General features: G+C 41.9%; 1 protein-coding gene across 2 annotated transcripts in view; it reads left to right on the forward strand.

Annotated features, from left to right (window-relative positions):
• The first annotated feature begins 17,379 nt into the window (after window positions 1–17,379).
• The window catches only part of FRY (FRY microtubule binding protein), a 448,961-nt gene continuing 447,496 nt past the window's right edge, over window positions 17,380–18,844 (forward strand). Inside the window, exon 1 of one of the 2 annotated variants that reach the window (XM_055096587.2) lies at window positions 17,380–17,998. In XM_055096587.2, the coding sequence (XP_054952562.1) occupies window positions 17,953–17,998 (46 nt within the window). In that variant the 5' untranslated portion in view covers window positions 17,380–17,952. The remainder of the gene's footprint in view (window positions 17,999–18,844) is intronic. The other variant, XM_055096586.2, reaches the window with a different exon arrangement.

An 18,844-nucleotide genomic window follows, 5' to 3' on the forward strand; every position in this document is an offset into this window, starting at 1 on the left:
ATGAGTTATAATGAAACTTCATTCCTAAAGGGCTTGTTCATTGAGTTATTAATGTATAAAGAAAAGAAAGTTAAAATGCAAGCCTTAGGAAAATAAAAACAATAGCTTCAGTTTTTGCAAGATAGGCATGCTATTCGCTTTTGCTCAGTATCGGTTTCTCAAAATTAATAATCATCAATTGCAAGAAAGAAATAATTCAAGTTTTTTAAAAGTCTTGACTAATGACTCAGTTTTTACAAAGCAGAAAATAAGTTGTACGGTTTTTAATAATCTTTTAGACTTAGCATCTGAGTATTTTTTCAATTAAGAAACAACATTTTTAAGGAAAATTCAACTGTGTAAGTAGCTCCTAACGACTACTATAAAATTAAACCAGATTAATGATTTGGTCTCTCTTTTCTAATAAATGACTTAGAAAAGTTTAATTTCCTAGAATGTCACGTAAGACTACTTCCATGTATTTTTCTATTAATCAAACATTGAAAATCCAAATGTATGAGTGCATAGATAGCTGATGTTAAATTGGTCTTAAAATGAAGTACATTATTTCTCTGGTCCAAAAGCTATTACTGAATTCTACAGAGATGTCTGTGATTGTGTTTGTAAGCATAACTATAATGGTTTCTGAAATATGATTTAAAAATCAATATCTAAAAATTTTAAACGCATACTTGGACATTATTCATCCTAGAGATATGCATATCTCATTTTCTAGAAAAATCAAAGGCATACTCTTTCAAAATCAAAATTATATTTTCAATTCTGTCTGCATTATTTGATTGCATAGGAATAATACTTAGATTTAACCAATTTAGAGGAAGAACTATATGATGAAAGAATATTAAACTTGAGTAGCTTAGCCTTCATCTTCTATAGCTAGAGCTCGATGTCTTAGCAATATAAGTCTACCAGAAATACTGACTAACAAAGAAATTATTATAGTAAAAATGAACTGTTTCTTTTATCTTAATGTTTCTGAAGAAATACAGGAAAAAGAACTATTATGAATGAGTTCAATATTGTTGTTCCCTAATTATATAATACTTAGCTCATTTTGCTAAGGTATGTTTGCAAAAACAGAATGATGACTTAATATTGTACAGATTAAATCTATGAAGAACAATTGCTAAATAATAAAGCAAAAAATAAATATAAAAATTTTTTGTTGGCTGGGCGCGGTGGCTCACGCCTGTAATCCCAGCATTTTGGGGGGCTGAGGCGGGCGGATCACAAGGTCAGGAATTCGAGACCAGCCTGGCCAAGATGGTGAAACTCCACCTCTACTAAAAATACAAAAATTATCTGGGTGCGGTGGCGGGCGCCTGTAATCCCAGCTACTCGGGAGGCTGAGGCAGGAGAATTGCTTGAACCAGGGAGGTGGAGGTTGCAGTGAGCCGAGATCGCACCACTGCACTCCAGCCTGGGTGACAGCAAGACTCCATCTAGAAAAAAAAATTTTTGTTGTTGTTTTAAAGTCCCTAGGAATTTTATAATACATCCTAAATGAACAGCTATAAATATATTTTGCTTTAGATAAGGTTTTTCATGTTTATTTTTAGGAAAATTATTTTTTGAAAAAATAATTTATTCTATAATTATACATTACTTTAAGATTTTGAATTCATGCTCTGATATATAAGTAGATTATGATTAAATGAATTGACACATTAATCTGGTCCATGACATATCAGGCTATAGTTGATTCACCACTCATTACAGTTTCATCTTTAGTCTACAGTCAAATCTAAACCCAACTTTCTTCTGAGGGAAGAAGTATTGAGAATTTTATTTTTATTTATTTATAATACTTAAATGTTTATCATTTCCAAATTTCATTGAAATGATAAATTTTGTTGATTCTCTGGCACTTCAGAACTTATAATTTAATATTTTAGGCATATTCTTGAAAATTATTTATAATTTGTTGTGCTTTAGTTTAGTATTTATTTTATTTTATTTTTATTTATTTTTTTGAGATGCAGTCTTGCTCTGTCACCCAGGTGGCGCAGGCTGGAGTACAGAGGCTCCATCTCAACTCACTGCAAACTCCGCCCTCCAGGTTCAAGCAATTCTCATGTCTCAGCCTCCCGAGTAGCTGGAATTACAGGCACGCACCACCACATCCGGCTGACTTTTGTATTTCTAGTAGAGACAGGGTTTCGCCATATTGGCCACGCTGGTTTCAAACTCCTGACCTCAAGTGATCTGCCTGCCTTGGCCTCACAAAGTGCTAGGATTACAGGCGTGAGCCACCATGCCTGGCTTGTTTTGTTTTTAGAAACAAGGCTCCACTTTGTGGCTCAGGTTGAAGTGTAGTGGTGCAATCATAGTTCACTGCAGCCTCAAACACCTGGGCTCAAGCAATCTTTCCTCCTGCATCTCCCAAGTAGCTGGGACTACAGGTGTGTGCCACCATGCCTGGCTAATTTTTTTTTTTTTTGGTAGAGACGGGGTCTCACTATGTTGCCAAGGCTTGTCTCAAACTCCTGGCCCAAGGCTCTGGGATTACAGGTGCTAGCCACTGTGCCTGACGTATTGTGGTTTTAGTAGGCATTTTTTCATGATCTCAAATCAGAAGCTTTAACTATAAAATACTTAGAGCCTCTTACTATAGAACTTGGTAGGTGTTGATTAGAAAAGGCAATTACAGAAATACATCATTTAGAAATACATAGTCCACAGAAAAAAATAATGAAATACATAAATATATCACAAGGAATGTACAAGGTCTCATATCTGTGTGCAAACCTGAAGCATAGGGAGCTACTTCCTTAGAGTAACTTTCCAAGCACTGTGAAGCCACTGCCAGACCACCATTGGTCCACTGGGTAGCAAAGGAGGGGCTGTGTGCAAGAGAGAAGCCAAGGACAATTCAGCCCAATGATGCTAAGAAGACCTGGACACACTTAACTACAAACTTTCAACCACTAAATCCCAACCAAGACGGGAATGCTCCCTCTTCTTGGCTGTCTATACCCCTCAAGCTGCATTTTATCCATCTGCCTTCAAAATGACTGTTGAGGCCAGGCACGGTGGTTCACGCCTGTAATCCCAGCACTTTGGGAGGCCGAGGTGGGCAAATCACCTGATGTCAGGAGTTTGAGACCAGACTGGCCAACGCGGCAAAACCCCGTATCTAACTAAAAATACAAAAATTAGCCGGGTGTGGTGGTGGGCACCTGTAATCCCAGCTACTCAGGAGACTGAGGCTGGAGAATGGCTTGAACTGAGGAGGCAGAGGTTGCAGTGAGCTGAGACTGTGCCACTGCACTCCAGCCTGGACGACAAGAGCAAAATTCCAACTCAAAAAAATAAAAATAAAAATAATGCTGTTGGCCGGCCACGGTGGCTCACACCTGTAATCCCAGCATTTTGGGAGGCTGAGGCGGGTGGATCACAAGGTCAGGAGATCAAGACCATCCTGGCTAACACGGTGAAACCACATCTCTACTAAAAAATACAAAAAATTAGCCAGGCGTGGTGGCGAGCGCCTGTAGTCCCAGCTACTCAGGAGGCTGAGGCAGGAGAATGGCATGAACCTGGGAGGCAGAGCTTGCAGTGAACCGAGATTGTGCCACTGCACTCCAGTCTGGGCAATAGAGTGAGACTCCATCTCTAAATAAATAAATAAATAAATAAATAAATAAGGCTGTTGAGTTAACCTGATTTCAGATCAATAAATTGTTAAGATAGAAACATGCTGTTAGCGGTTTTTACACTGTGCGCTCATATAGGGACAATGCTGCACTGATTTTCACCTCCACAGGCCTTTCCCTTCTGGCCAATTCCCTCATGAGCCTTCTAGGCTGCCTAGCCAACAAGTATACATGTAATTTTTCTCAGCAGAGCTCCAGAGTTTGGTCTATCTATTTTTAATGTTCCTGAGGATTAATTTATTACAGCTCTTGAAATTCAATGAGTCCTAGCTCTGAATCATGTTGAAGGCCGTGGGTGCAGAACACAAAGCTTCAGGAACCTACCTAGAGCTGGAAATGCTGCAGTTGTGTTTTAGGATATAGCATATACATGGTTCTTTCGGCAGTCACATGTCTTTTAATCTAATGAAAGCAGAAAAGTGCTAGCTGGAAATAACTGAATCTGCAAAGCTAGCTAAGATGATTCAAATCTGAAACACTTCACCCTGACCCCAAGCCTGTCCTGAGACAGCTTTGCATTTTATTGAATTAATCATTAATGTTGCAGCACCTCTAGTTTTATTCCATCATTAGAATGACATCATTTGGAAGAAGTAAAGAAGTTGCTATAGATTAAGTGGACCAAGACAATCAATTGAAGTTTCTTAAAGGTGAAAAGATGGCAGAAATTCTTGTCCTTGGCTTGCCTGCAAGATTTCCATTTGCCCACATACATACTATATATTATTTTCAGTACGCCCCACGCCCATCACTTCTCATATTCTCTACAGATGGTTCTGTATTTTCATGGCAAATAAACTCACAGTTGTTCCACAAACTCGAATTTCCAGGAAAATCATATAAAACAGTAATAGAAAAAGAAGGAAAAATTTATATATTTTCAAATCATTCTTCTTATTTGTATCTTCTAAAAAAGAGAAACATTTATTCATTCATTTATCCTCATATTGAAAGGGGGAGTAAGATGTGCTCCCTTTTGCGAGGAGCTCATAATTTATGAAAGTGGTTTTTAAAATGTGGGTTAGTAATCTCTTTTGGATTTCAATGAGAACCAAAACTCTTACTAGGAAAATGAACATACCCATATAAAACTTCGAATATAAATGTTTAGGGAGTTGATAACCACCTGTGGCCCATCTATACAGCCCATGTTATGAACTGAATGTTTATGTCCCCCTAAAATTCATATGTTGAAGTTCTCATCCCCAGTGCGATGGTATTTGGAGATGAGGCTTTTGGGAGGCAATTTGGGTTAGAGCAGATAATGAGGGTAGGCCCCTCATTGTGAAATTAGTGGCCTCATAAGAAGAGAAGAAAGTGATAGTCCTGTTAGAAGCATGTAGCACTGTCCACAGCTTCAATGGGAGAGGACAAATGAAAGATCTACCCATGGAGCTTACTTAGACTCTGATTTATGTGCTGCTTTTTTGACTGACTTTAATCTGGACCCCTTCCAGAATATCACTATGCTATAATACACCATAACTGTGAGTATAACAGACTTCACTGAGTTCTGTGAGTCCTTCCAGTGAATTTCTCAAACCCGGAGGTTGCCTTGGGGACCCCTAGACTTGAAATTGGTATCAGCAAGGAGGGTGGTCTTGCAAACCCCTGAACAGTGTGTTTGGTGTCAGAAATGAAGGTGGTCTTGGGGACTGCCTGACTCTGCACTTATTAAACATGCTTAAACTTAAGACTTTATAATGCCATCAAAGAAACTAGTCACCTTTGGAGGATATTAGGAAAACAATTTTCTTAAAAGACTGGTAAATAAAAATGCAAGCATTTGTTTTACCTTAATTACATTAACTGTACATTTATTTGCCTTAATTATATTAACTGTATACTTATGATAATCAAATTATAGATTAGAGGAGGTGTACCTTCTTAAAAGTAATACAAGTAAAACAATAAAGCAACAATGACCAAAATGTAATATTACTATTTTGAAACCCTTAATAAATTAACAGATTTAGGCCCTAGATATCAACAGTGCTTGAAACCACAAAAAGAGAAATGACCAGATAATATATTTTTCCTGCTGAAAGAACACTAGCACCTCCTTGCCAAAGGAACCAAACCTGAGTCTGATCAAGTACCTGAATCCAGTTATGAATTTGCAGGCAATAATGAGGACAGAGATAACTGTTAAACTGAACAATGAGTATTATGCAGTCAACAACTGTGGGAAACTCTATTGGTCAAAAAGTGCCAGTTTTGCAATAGAAAAATTGTAAAGAAAGTAAAGGAATAGAAAAAGAATCTGTAGGCCAGGTGTGGTGGCTCACACCTGTAATCCCAGCACTTTGGGAGGCCGAAGCAGGCAGATCGTGAGGTCAGGAAATCGAGACCATCTTGGCTAACATGGTGAAACCCCGTCTCTACTAAAAATAGAAGAAATTAGCTGGGCATGGTGGCACGTGCCTATAGTCCCAGCTACTGAAGAGACTGAGGCAGGAGAATTGCCTGAACCCGGGAGGCAGAGGTTGCAGTGAGTCGAGATTGTGCCACTGCACTCCAGCCTGGACAACAGAGTGAGACTCTGTCTCAAAAAAAAAAAAAAAGAAAAAAAAAAGAAAAGGAATCTGTAGACTAAAAAAGATGTATCAAATTATAAAATGGGGAAGATTCAATGATAATATCTAAGGATGAACATTTATTTAGGTGATAGAACTATAAATAAGTGTGAGGAAGTAATTATTAGAAGTCAGGCTAGTGGTTACTTAAGGCAGATATGAGGGAGCTGTGATTGCAACAGTGGGGGCTGGAAATGTTCCATTTCTTGATTAGTTGGCTGAGTGGTAGCTACAAGAATACTCTCTTATGTGATTTATTAAGCTACACATTTGTTTTGCATGTTTTTCTTTACCTTGTGAATTTGACTTTTGGTTTCTTTTGTTTTTTGAGACAGGGTCTCACTCTGGTTATTGGCTGGTCACAATCATAGCTCATTACAGCCTCAAACTTCTGGGTTCAAGCAATCCTCCCACCTCAGCCTCCTGAGTAGCTGGGACTATAAGCACACACCACCATGCCCAGCTAATTTTAAAAAATATTTGTGGAGACGTAGCATCACTATGTAGACCAGGCTGATGATCTTGAACTCCTGGCCTCAAGCAATGCTCTCACCTTGATCTCGAAGCACTAAAATTACAGGCCTGAGCCACCATTGCCGAGCCTGAGGTTGATTTTTTAACTCAAGGGCAAGGCTTGCACTTACCCCCACTAAATTATATTCATCTCATGTCCCTGGATTCTTAAGATGCCTTTGGATTCTCATGCTACCCAACGTGATTGTTATTCTTCTTGGCTTAATGCTATCCACAAATTCAGGGGCAAAGTATCTTCATCAAAACAACGAATTTAAAAAAGAAGTTGACAACCTAAATTCTAGATCTTGATTTGGGTGGTGCTTGCACAGGTGTATATATTCATCAAAACTCACCAAACTCTACACTTAAAATAGGTCCATGCCTCCCTCATGTTTGCTTGTTTAATTTGCTTTCCTTTCCTAACAGCAGGAGTCATTCATTGTGACTCATCCACAATCATGCAAACAACCAGCTGAAGATGAGGGAACAACTTGTTGGAAGGAACCCAAGGCTCTGCATGACCATTTGGGGTACAGATACTTACTGACTGGGAATGTTTACCTACAGCTTTTAGGTGAGAGAAAAACAAACCTCTTTCATTTTTAAGCCACAATATTGTCAGGGGTATTTGGAACAGCAGCATAGTCTATTACTCTAATAACTCAATTGCCTTCAGAAGCCAAGCAAGGAACAGAAATATACAAAGAGGCCAGGTGCGGTGGCTCATGCCTGTAATCCCAGCACTTTAAGAGGCTGAGGCAGGCAGATCACTTGAGGTCAGGAGTTCGAGACCAGCCTGGCCAATGTAGTGAAACCCCCATCTCTACTAATACAAAATTAGCTAGGCGTGGTGGCACTAGCCTGTAATCCCAGCTACTTGGGAGGCTGAGGCAGGAGAATCACTTGAACCCAGGAGGCAGAGGTTGCAGTGAGCCGAGATCGTGCCACCACACTCCAGCCCGGGCAACAGAGCAAGACTGTCTCAAAAAAAAAAAAAAAGAAAGAAAAAAAGAAATATATAAAGAGGGCCGGGCGTGGTGGCTCACGCCTGTAATCCCAAATCCCAGCACTTTGGGAGGCCAAGTCAGGTGGATCACTTGAGGTCAGGAGTTCAAGAGCAGACTGGCCAACATGGTGAAACCCGGTCTCTATGGAGAATCACTTGAACCTGGGCGGCAGAGGTTGCAGTGAGTCGAGATCATGCCACTGCACTCCACCATGGGCAACAGAGTGAGACTTTGTCTCAAAATAAATAAATAAATAAATAAACTAACAAAGAGGCAGGAGTAAGACACTGAGAACTGTGGTTAGTACATACTGTCCTAAAAGCACTCAAAAAACTGTAATTTTTTAAAGCATTCTGTACTGAAAACAAAATGCAGGGTCAAATTCTATCTGATGGCTATAGTTTGCAAACCTAGGTTAATCAGGACAACTGGAGTAAGATTATTCTTCCAGCTACAAATTCATGTAATTTTCTTGCACACATTTCTTCTCTTTGTATAGAAGTACATCATAAGAGACCTAAGCAAATGACTTACTAAAGTACACGTTTTCTTGATTAGGATATAACCTAAGCTGCTATCACATGGAGACTTAAAAATGCAGTGGCTCAGATAAAATGCAGGCCTATTTCTCTTTAACATACAGCATCTGGGGGGAGATAGGTGTTTTTTCTTCATGTGGCCATCCAGGGACTCAGGGACCCTCTAAGCTGTTGCTCCACCACCCCCTGGGTATTGTTCTGACTGCTTGGTTGACGTTCCCTCACCACTTTCGGACTGCAGAACAAGGAAGGAGAAAGTGGAGGGGAGCAATCCAGGGACCAGACTGATGGCTCCTTATTACACCCCATTAGCCAGAACCTAGTCATGTGGCCACACCCAGCCACAGTGGAGTGCAGAAAGTGGAGTCTCTATATAAGCCATCATGCTCCCAATTAAAACTCAGTGGGTGCTTTTAATAAAAAGATGGGGAGAATGTTTATTGGGGAACAATTAGCCGTCTCTGCCACATATTCACTAGTCTAATAAGTTTCTGGACGATCTGACGTTATATTCTTCAACAATCTCTGCTGGATTCTTGGTCTTCACTTTCTATTAGGAGCAAACTTTGAATAACCCATTCTAGACCCTCACTCAGAATCACTGTCAGGTTCATCAGTCTTACTTTGCAGAAATGAACGCTTTTTGCTTTAGAAAACTGGGGTTCACTTTTATTTTTTCCCATCTCCCTAGAGCACTCACCCCTCAGGATTCTTCAGAGATCAATACCTTGGTGACTTCAGTCTCAACCACTCCTGGTGCCATGGAATATCATTCTTACAGGTCATGCGACAGAAAAATAAAAAAGTAAAGGAAAGAAATGAAACTATTTCAACTAGTCTAGTGAATAGGCAAAAACAAAGAGTGTTAGGAAATTAAAAAGGGTAATTAAAAAAAAAATTTTTTTTTGAGATGGAGTTTTGCTCTTGTTGCCCAAGCTGGAGTGCAATGGCATGATCTGAGCTCACTGCAACCTCCACCTCCCTGGTTCAAATGATTCTTCTGCCTCAGCCTCCCAAGTAGCTGGGATTACAGGCACCTGCCACCACACCCAGCTAATTTTTGTATTTTTAGTAGAGACGGGGTTTCACCATATTGGCCAGGCTGGTCTCGAACTCCTGAGCTCAGGTGATCCACCTACTTGGGCCTCCCAAAGTGCTGAGATTACAGGCGTGAGCTACCGCGCCTGGCCAAAATTCATTTTTGAGAGTTTAGCTACATCAAGGAAAGGCTTCAAGTCATTTATTAAACAATGGATCATGATTTTTATGTCAATCTTCTTTGCGCACATGCATCCATAGGGTTTTGTTTTATTTTATTTTACCATCACTCAAGCTAACTAGAATTGTGAACATCAGCTTCTCTGAATAATCACTATGAAATCTTCCAAAAGAAAGGAAAGGGCTATAATCCTAGCCTAAATTTTTGGCTGTCCTCCCAATTTAGTGTCAAAACAATCACTGCCTTCGGGATAACTATTCTTTATTTTACTGAAGAGCCTTTTTAGTGGTTGATTCTGAATAATTATATATCATGCTTGACTTTCCTTGCATATAATATGAATTTTTTTTCTTATTCCCTATGGTAACTGCTAAAATATTTCAAGCTTATTTCTTTTCTCTCTTAAGTACATATCTAGTTTTCTGGGGCAGGAGGAATCTGGAAATATACAAAGGCAGAGTTAGTACAGGAAGTTTAGGTTAAAAGAAACATACACAGTCATCCTTCAGTACATGCAGGGGATTGATTCCAGGACTCCCATGTATACCTGTGCATACTCTGTGGAAGGTAGATAGGGAAAGTCAGCCCTCAGTATATGTGGGCTTAGCATCCCATGAATTCTGTATTTTTCAACATGTTTGGTTGAAAAAAATCTGTGCATATGTGGACACCTGCAGTTCAAACCCACCTTGTTCAAGGGTCAACTATATTTCAAGCTTCATCTCTCAAAATCCTCTCCACATTTCAACCACATTGAGTCCATTTGCTTTTTCCTGAAACATATATACATTGTTACACCCTGTGACTTTCATGGTGCCCTTTATTCAACAGGGAATGTCTGTCTTCCCCTTTCATTCTCAGACTATTGATCCTCATTCATCCTTTATTGTCAGCTCCAAATCCACCTCCAGCACGACATTTTCCCTACTCATCCACAACATAATCATGTGTTTCTGTTTCAGCTAGCAAATAGCTGCCCACTAACTTTTCAAAGAGAGTGTATGCAAGTGAATTTTTTTTTATTTTTAAAAAACTTCATGGTTTTTACATTTATACAACACCCAAAATTATTCTTTTTCATCAGGCTACCACTTCTGTGGTCACTATCTGCTGGTATGGTTCCTTTCCTGAAATTTAGCCATAAGGTAAATCGATTGTCCTAAAACAGCAAGAAACCCCAGGCTAGCTGATTGAAAATACCAGGGTCTAGCAGACAGCTCAGCAGGAAAGCATTTCGGTTCCTCTCCAGTCCTATCCTTGATTGGCTTTGCACCCATAGAAACAGGTCCCATAAGCATCCTAAGGGACATTAGATCACTGTCTCTGTGACTCTGCCTAGCCACCTGGGAAAGGAGGAAGCCTTCTAGAGAAGTCTGCAAAGCCATGGCTAGTGGGTAGAGTTGATGGATGACAACCAGCTAAGCTGACCTAGCAACACACTTTCTACTTCTCCAGGACGGTTTTCCCCATGCTATCATATATGACCCAATTAGGTCTGTGCTTTTGCTCAAATTATTTGCTTCTGAATGTATTTAGAAAAGTATAATGTTCGTTTGCTTTTGCTTCTATCAGTAAAGAATACTTACTCATTTAGAGCTCTATTTGGTTGGTGCTGATCATATTTGATAACATTCACAGAATAACTTGTTTATATTCATTTTCTCATTTCTTCCAACCCATAATAACTCCTTGGGGAGGGACAACATCTGCTCCTTCGAGATGAATAGCTTCAGCCTTCTGGATGGTTTCTCCAGGCTTCAGACTCCAGGGAGATCAGCACTCCCCAGTTCTTTTGAATTCCCCAGATTTCTGCACAGAAGTTTATGGAAAACAGAATTGTAATGCTGAGGTGTTAATTAGCTATCAGAAACCTGTGAAAGAGAAAAAAAATGAGCCTAAGAGAAGATATTGAAAAAGAAAAAGAAACAAGGAAGATTTACAAAAGATTTCAAAGACCTTTAAAATCAATAGTAAATTACCTCCTCAGGGATTAAAAATTCTATAATGAATATTAAATTTCTTCTGCTTCCAAGTATTTAGTGTCTTTACTGTTAAAATATTAATATTGTGCTTTCCTAGAATGAGACTAACTTTTAAATTCCAGGCATTTAGATTTAGAATTCAATACACAGCTTATTAAAGTGTGGGAAGTGTTAATATAATTCTCTAATGTTCTTATAACTATGTCCCAAAGCCCTAGAGCACATATGCTATATGGGCCAATTAATATCCAAATTTCATAATGTATGTCATCACCATAGGCAATTAGAATTAAAAAAAAATGATTCCCTTTCTGATACTAACATGACATTGGACATTTAACAAACATTCACTGAGGGCCTACTGAGAGTGGAAAGAGGGTAGGGAGGGGGGTAAGGATAGGGATGAGAATGCAAGCAAGGGGAGGGGAAGCAAGGAAATGACCAAAACACGGTACAGGTTGAGTACCCCTTATCTGAAATGCTTGGGACAAAACGTGTTTAGGATTTTGGATTTCTTCAGATTTCAGAATATTTGCGTATACATGAGATATCTTGGGGATGGGACCCAAATATAAACACAAAATTTGTTTATGTTTCATATTAGACCTATACACACAGCCTGAAAGTAATTTTGTACAATTTTTTTTTTTTTTTGAGACTGACTCTTGCTCTGTCGCCCAGGCTGGAGTGCAGTGGCACAGTCTCGACTCACTGCAATCTCCACCTCCTGGGTTCAAGCGACTCTCGTGCCTCAGCCTCCTGAGTAGCTGAGACTACAGGTGCGTGCCACCATATCCGGCTAATTTTTGTAATTTTAGTAGAGGCGAGGTTTCACCATGTTGGCCAGGCTGGTCTCGAACTCCTGGCCTCAAGTGATCCGCCCGCCTCAGCCTCCCAAAGTGCCGGGATTACTGGCATGAACCACTGCATCCAGCCAATTTTGTACAATATTTTTAGGAATTGTGTGCATAAAACAAAGTTTGTGTACATTGAACCATCAGAAAGTAAAGCTGTCACTATCTCAGCCACCATGGACAGTCTGTGGTTGTTTGGGATCACCATCATTCCTGACTTTTAATTTATATGCTACTGATAAGCAATCATTTTCTTACACTTATTCACACATAAGTACTTAACAGAAAAAAAAAGATTTACCATTATTACAGTTAGAAAAAATGTGTTCAGTGTAACTAAGCAGCACAGGAGCATCATCAGAATACCTGTATCAGCTGTTAAACCAGCAGCAACAGACCTGGTGTGGTGGCTTGTGCCTGTAATCCCAGCACTTTGGGAGGCCGAGGCAGGTGGACCACTTGAGATCAGGAGTTTGAGACTCGCCTGGCCAACTTGGTGAAACCGCATCTCTACTAAAAATACAAACATTAGCTGGGCATGGTGGCATGCTCCTGTAATCCCAGCTATTCAGAAGGCTGAGGCAGGAGAATAGCTTGAACCTGGAAGGCAGAGGTTGGCTGCAGTGAGTCAAGATTGTGCCACTGCACTCCAGCCTGGTGACAGAGCAAGACGCTGTCTCAAACAAAAAAGAAAAGAAAAAAAAAAGCAACAACAGATGAACAGTAGGCTTTCAGTCTCCACGTATGGTGCTGTATTTTGATTTAAAGGTTACTAAACACTATATTTTACTTTTTTAAATGAGAAGAAACATCAGAAGTAGTTGAGGCACAAGGAAGTAGGTCTTCTAGGGATAAGGAGATATTTCGCTGGGTGGCTTTTTTTTTTTTTTTTGAGATGGAGTCTTTCTCTGTCGCCTAGGCTGGAGTACAGTGGCGCGATCTCGGCTCACTGCAACTTCCACCTCCTGGGTTCAAGCAATTCTCCTGCCTCAGCCTCCAGAGTAGCTGGGATTACAGGTGCCTGCCACCACGCCCAGCTAATTTTTGCATTTTCAGTAGAGATGCGGTTTCACCTTGTTGGCCAGGATGGTATTGATCTCTTGACCTCGTAATCTGCCCGCCTTGGCCTCCCAAAGTACTAGGATTACAGGCTTGAGCCACTGCGCCTGGCCTCTGCTAGGTGGCTTTTTAAAATGTTTCCTCTGGAGTCATCTGCCTCATTAGCATTGGTTTTTGTCCAGAAGTCTCTCTTTGATTTTATAACTGGCATGATTTCTTGCTTTGTTATGAGTGCACCCTGCTCTAGTCCTTCAACAAATAAGCCCATCACACATTTTCACCATGTCATCTAGAGACGTGAGCCACCGTGCCTGGCCCTGTGTCTTTAGTCACTGTGTTCCACGCCTTGGAAACAGCATATACAGCATCCTTCATGCCAAACTCCTTTTAAAAACCTTCTACACTCATGCCTCTGTTCAGTGCTGCTAGTATGCTTTCCAAGAAAGTGTTCTTATAATTACTCTTCATTTGATATTTGGTTACATAGCTGAATTAATGAAGTTACATTTTTGGGGAAAGTATATGGCATAAATGATATTTTTTATGAGAATTTCAGCAGGAGAATGAGCAGGACAGTGGTCAAGGAATAACAATATCTTGCAGTAGTCATTGAGTCCAGCTTTTCTGCAGTGAGCACTAGCCAACCACTGGTACAAAATGTTTGTGATACTAGTCAGAAAAGACATCCCTGGCGATCCATGCCTTTTTGTTAGCATAATGGACTAGTAAGAAATTCATTTCTTGAAAACAGCCAAGGATGCAGGCTTTTGCCTATCACAGCAAGTTTACCCTTATGCGTGCTGGGTGCGTTAGCACATCCCTGCAGTTATTCCATCCTTGGCATCCTTAATTCCTGTAGGGGCTGTCTCATTAGCTGCAGTCAGTGTCTTTCTGGGGCAATAATACTAAAGCAGTGATGTTTCATCAGCATTATAGACTTGTTCTGACGTCAGATTTTAATCAGCCATGACCTTGGCAAACTCATCAATGAATTTCTCTGCTGGGGAGAATTGCTTGAACCTGGGAGGCAGAGGTTTCACTGAGCCGAGATCTCGCCATTGCACTCCAGCCTGGGTGACAAGAGCTAGACTCCGTCTCAAACAAAACAAAACAAAAAATTTATCTGCTGCCTCATGATCAGCAGATGCTTTATTACAACTAAAATCTTTAACAATTTAATGCTGTGTTTTTTCTTAAATTTCTTCAGACCGTTGAATATCACAGTTCCCTTCAGTTTTCAGTTCATCATGAATAGTTCTTTTCTTGTTTCATGATCAGTATACCATTAAGTGGCATGTGTTCACTGCAAAGCTGACACATCCACTCTTTCAATACATGATCAAAATCTGCATTTTTAGCTTTATGCAATGTTTTCCCATTTTTCATTAACTTCTATTCATCACTTGCAGCATAGAACCTCAACAGTGTATCCTTCTGATTCTTCAGGTCATATATGATGGTCATTCCTACCCCATTCTCTTCTGTAAGATGTTTCACACACCCTGTCCAGTTTCTCCAACAACTAATATTTCTGTGCTATAGATTAACATAAATGCTTCCTCTATTTCTTATCATTGTTACCCATGGGGTATCTCCAGGCCCTTTTGACATTTTAAATAATATTTTTATACCATGGAGCAGAAAATAAGCAACAAACAAAAAACACAGTGAGCAATGCACTTGACCCAATGTGGGGCATCGTGGGGAACCTGCCATTGGAGAGTCCAGCCTGCACATGTGCCATTTTATTATCCTATGTGGGTGTGCCTGCATAGGGAAATCTGCATGTGCATGAAAAAAAATATCACAGCTGATGCAGGGGTCTTCTTTCCCTTGGGGACACTAAGTAAACTGTGTGTTGTATACCTGTGTCTTGACTGTGACCCAACACATAGGGTCAGGAATGGAATCTTCACTTGTGCCATCAGGTCAGTGCTCAAAAACATTCAGATTTTGGAGCATCTCAGATTTTGGATTTTTTGATTAGGAATGCTCAACTTGTACCTGCATTCAAAAGGTGTTTATAATCCCATGAGGGATGGAAGGATGAATGGATGTAAAGGAAGGTGCCCTCAGTATGCTGACATTTGTATACTGACAATAGAAGTAGGTAGCCTCCTGTTTTTACATTGTAGAGTCACTTTTTATGAAACCTGGAATCCAGGGCTTTGTTGAACAGACTCAATTGAAGAGCTAAGACTAGTAGCTAAGTTTTTTTCCCTAGGGCTTGTACTGTTTCTAGCTCCCAATCAAAACACAGAAAGACTCCAAGTGAAAAAACAGGTTTCACTTGCTACTGCTTAGAGAGCTTTTTTAGCTCAAGAGTTCTTTGCACTTATAAGGAAGCTTTACAACTCAAAAGGTTGACAATATTGAGAATATAGGATCCAAGGTCAGTAGATGGAGTTTCATCCAACCTCCGTCTCTTAGAAGACATACAGCCTTGAGCACAAACCCTTCACCTCTCTGAGCTTCAAAGGAGGCAATGCACAAAAACCGTTTATACATACCACAAAGGTAGAAACAAAAGTCAGTTGGTGTTACTGTTGTTTGCTTATATGATGATGACTGAGACCATTCACCAAAATCACACACTACACCAGGGATAGAAATGACCCAGAAGGAATAGAAAATTTACTTCCTAATTAGCCTGTGCCTCTTTAACTGAGCTCTAGTCCACAGTTCTACTCTGTCCCGTAACTGTCCAGCTTCACTTCCTGTCACACCTCTCACACTCAGCCACTTTGGCCACTGCTGAAACATTACACATCCTTCAGCCCCTTTATGATTGTCTTAGCACCTTAAACCTGCACTTCGTTTACCTCCCTAGAGTGACGCCTTATTATATTATAAACTGTCCCCTCAATAGACTGGGAACTCCTTGATGACAGAGATCATGCATTATTTATCTTTGTACCCATGTCAGAGTAATTTGATAAACATGGATGTGGATTGTTGAATGAATGGATGGATGCTAGTACATAAGTCAGAACTTCTGCCCACAAAGAAAGAATTGTGACATACTCCAAATATGTGTTTATGTGGATTTCCCCACAGCACCATCACTCTGGATACTTTTTTTTTGAAACAGTGTCTCTCTCTGTCACCCAAGCTACAGTGCAGTGGCACCATCATAGCTCACTGCAGCCTCAGCCACCCGGGCTCAAGTGTTAATACAGTTATATTTTATTTTATTTTATTGTCACGACGGAGTCTTGCTCTGTCACCCAGGCTGGAGTGCAGTGGCACAATCTCGGCTCACTGCAACCATCGCCTTCTGGGTTCAAGCAATTCTCCTGCCTCAGCCATGCGAGTAGCTGGAATTACAGGCATGCACCACCATGCCCGGCTAATTTTTGTATTTTTAGTAGAGACGGGGTTTCAGCATGTTGGCCAGGCTGGTCTCGAACTCCTGACCTCGTGATCCACTTGCCTCTGCCTCCCAAAGTGCTGGGATTACAGGCGTGAGCCCCGTGCCCGGCCAATACATTTTTAAATATCAGAATTATTGAGATACTGTTCACATTCCATAAAGTTCAGCCCTTTAAAATGTACAATTCAGTGGTTTTTAGAATATTCAGAGTTGTGCATCCATTCCCACTATCAAATTGCAGAACATTCTCATCATCCTAAGACAGTCCCATCCATTAGCAATCACTCCCCAGCCCTCCCACCCCAGCAACCACTAATCTACTTTCTATCTCTATATTTTTAATTGATTGCTTGCTATACAGTATACATAGCATTACATATGAGAATGCAACTCTTCTCTGGACAGAAAAGAAACGCTGAGGCAGCTTTGATTTAGCATCGAAATACAGAATCAATCTGTAACCAGCTCTATGACCTTGGACAAGTTGTTTAACTGGATTTAGTTTCTTCATAAGATAAAGAAGTCTAGAGGTGTGTAAGGACACCTTCAGGTTAAAAAACAAGCAAAAACAAAAAAGCCTTGGTGACAATTCCAGTGCTCCACCCTAGACAGCCTTTCCTGGGCTTCCGTGAGAAACGAATTTATACAAATAAGATTTCACACCACAGCTGCCACGGCCACTGCCCTCCCCGCGCAGAGCTCTAGAGATGTTTTCTCTTTTTCTTTTCTTTCTGGCCGTCTATTTATCTCTGGGCTGGCAAGGAGAGGGAGAACTGCAGCGCCCAGGAGCGGAGGCCGAGCACGCCGTTGTCCGCAGGAAGCCTCGCCCAGCGCGGACCGCACCCTCCCGCGACGCCCCTGGAGAAGCCGCCAGTCTCTGGGCGGCCAGCAGCGCGCGCCCCCGGCGTGGGAGGAGCGCGGCGAGCAGGGGCGGGGCCAGCGACTCCCGCAGCCAATCGGGGTGGCGGCGCGTCCTTGGGGGGGTCCGCGGCTCGCCGGGCGCGCACGGGGCGGGGCTCCGCTTGACCGTGGCGGTCGCCGGGCAGCAGAGCCCGGGCGCAGCGAGCGCAGCGCAGCGCAGGCGGTGGCGGCACCAGGTTCCCGGGGCTCCAGCGCTCGGCGCAGCGAAGTAGCCTCCGGCGGTGGCAACTACGGCGGCGGCGCCGGGGCGATGCTGTGGGTCTCGTTGGGCGCCGGTGTCCTGGCCTCTTCCTCAGGTACCCAGCCCCGCTTGCCCCTCGCCCCGGGGAACCGCAGCGCCCGGGACGTAGCTTTGTGAGGCTATGGGCTCCGCTGCCGGGGAGTGGGTGGGTGGGGCCGGGCGGGGCTGTGCGGTCTGGGCCGCCTTCCCTCGGAGGAAGAGGGTGGGGACCGAGGGAAGCGGGCGGGGGTGGGAGCGCTGTCTCCGGGCCGCCGCTGATGGCATCCCAGGGCTCCGTCCTCCTCCTGCCTCCATGTGGGTTGAAAGAGGTTTTGTTCCAGAAGAAAGTTTGATGCCTAGACTTGAGGAGCCAAACTCGGGGGTCCCTGAGGTCCGCGCCTTTAAAGAGGCAGCCCGCCCTGCCGTGTGAGCCCGTGCCCTGCGTGTGGGCACGTGGGAACCCGTACCCGAGCAGCATTCCTGTCACGGGACCTTCCTTGAGAAAATTCCCCTGTGGGAGAATCCCCCTTGGGGAGGGGGCTTTGTGGAGATGGCACCCAGAGCCCGCCCAGTGTGGGTTTTGCTTGAAAACAGTGCAGCAGGTGGTCAATGGCCCCTTGTTATCTTCCCGTAGAATGGACTCGACCAAGATCTATGCTCTAAGAGCTTCAAAAATTAAATCTACCTTGCCGTCTAATTAAACATCCCCAAACACTAGTGTGTCCAAGGTGCCAATAATTACTCTGTCGATTCTTTAATATTTTCTTATTGCCCATACTTTCAGTTGGCTTTTGCAGTTTTGGAAAGGGTGCTGTGGAGCATACCAAAGTGGGTAGAAGTTATGGCTCACCTCTCAGGGTGATAGCCCAGTGCAAAAAAATACAGAACACATGCCTGTCCACTCGAAGATAGGAGAAGGTTT

This window comes from Pan paniscus, chromosome 14, assembly GCF_029289425.2.
Source record: "Pan paniscus chromosome 14, NHGRI_mPanPan1-v2.0_pri, whole genome shotgun sequence".
Lineage (NCBI taxonomy): Eukaryota > Metazoa > Chordata > Mammalia > Primates > Hominidae > Pan > Pan paniscus.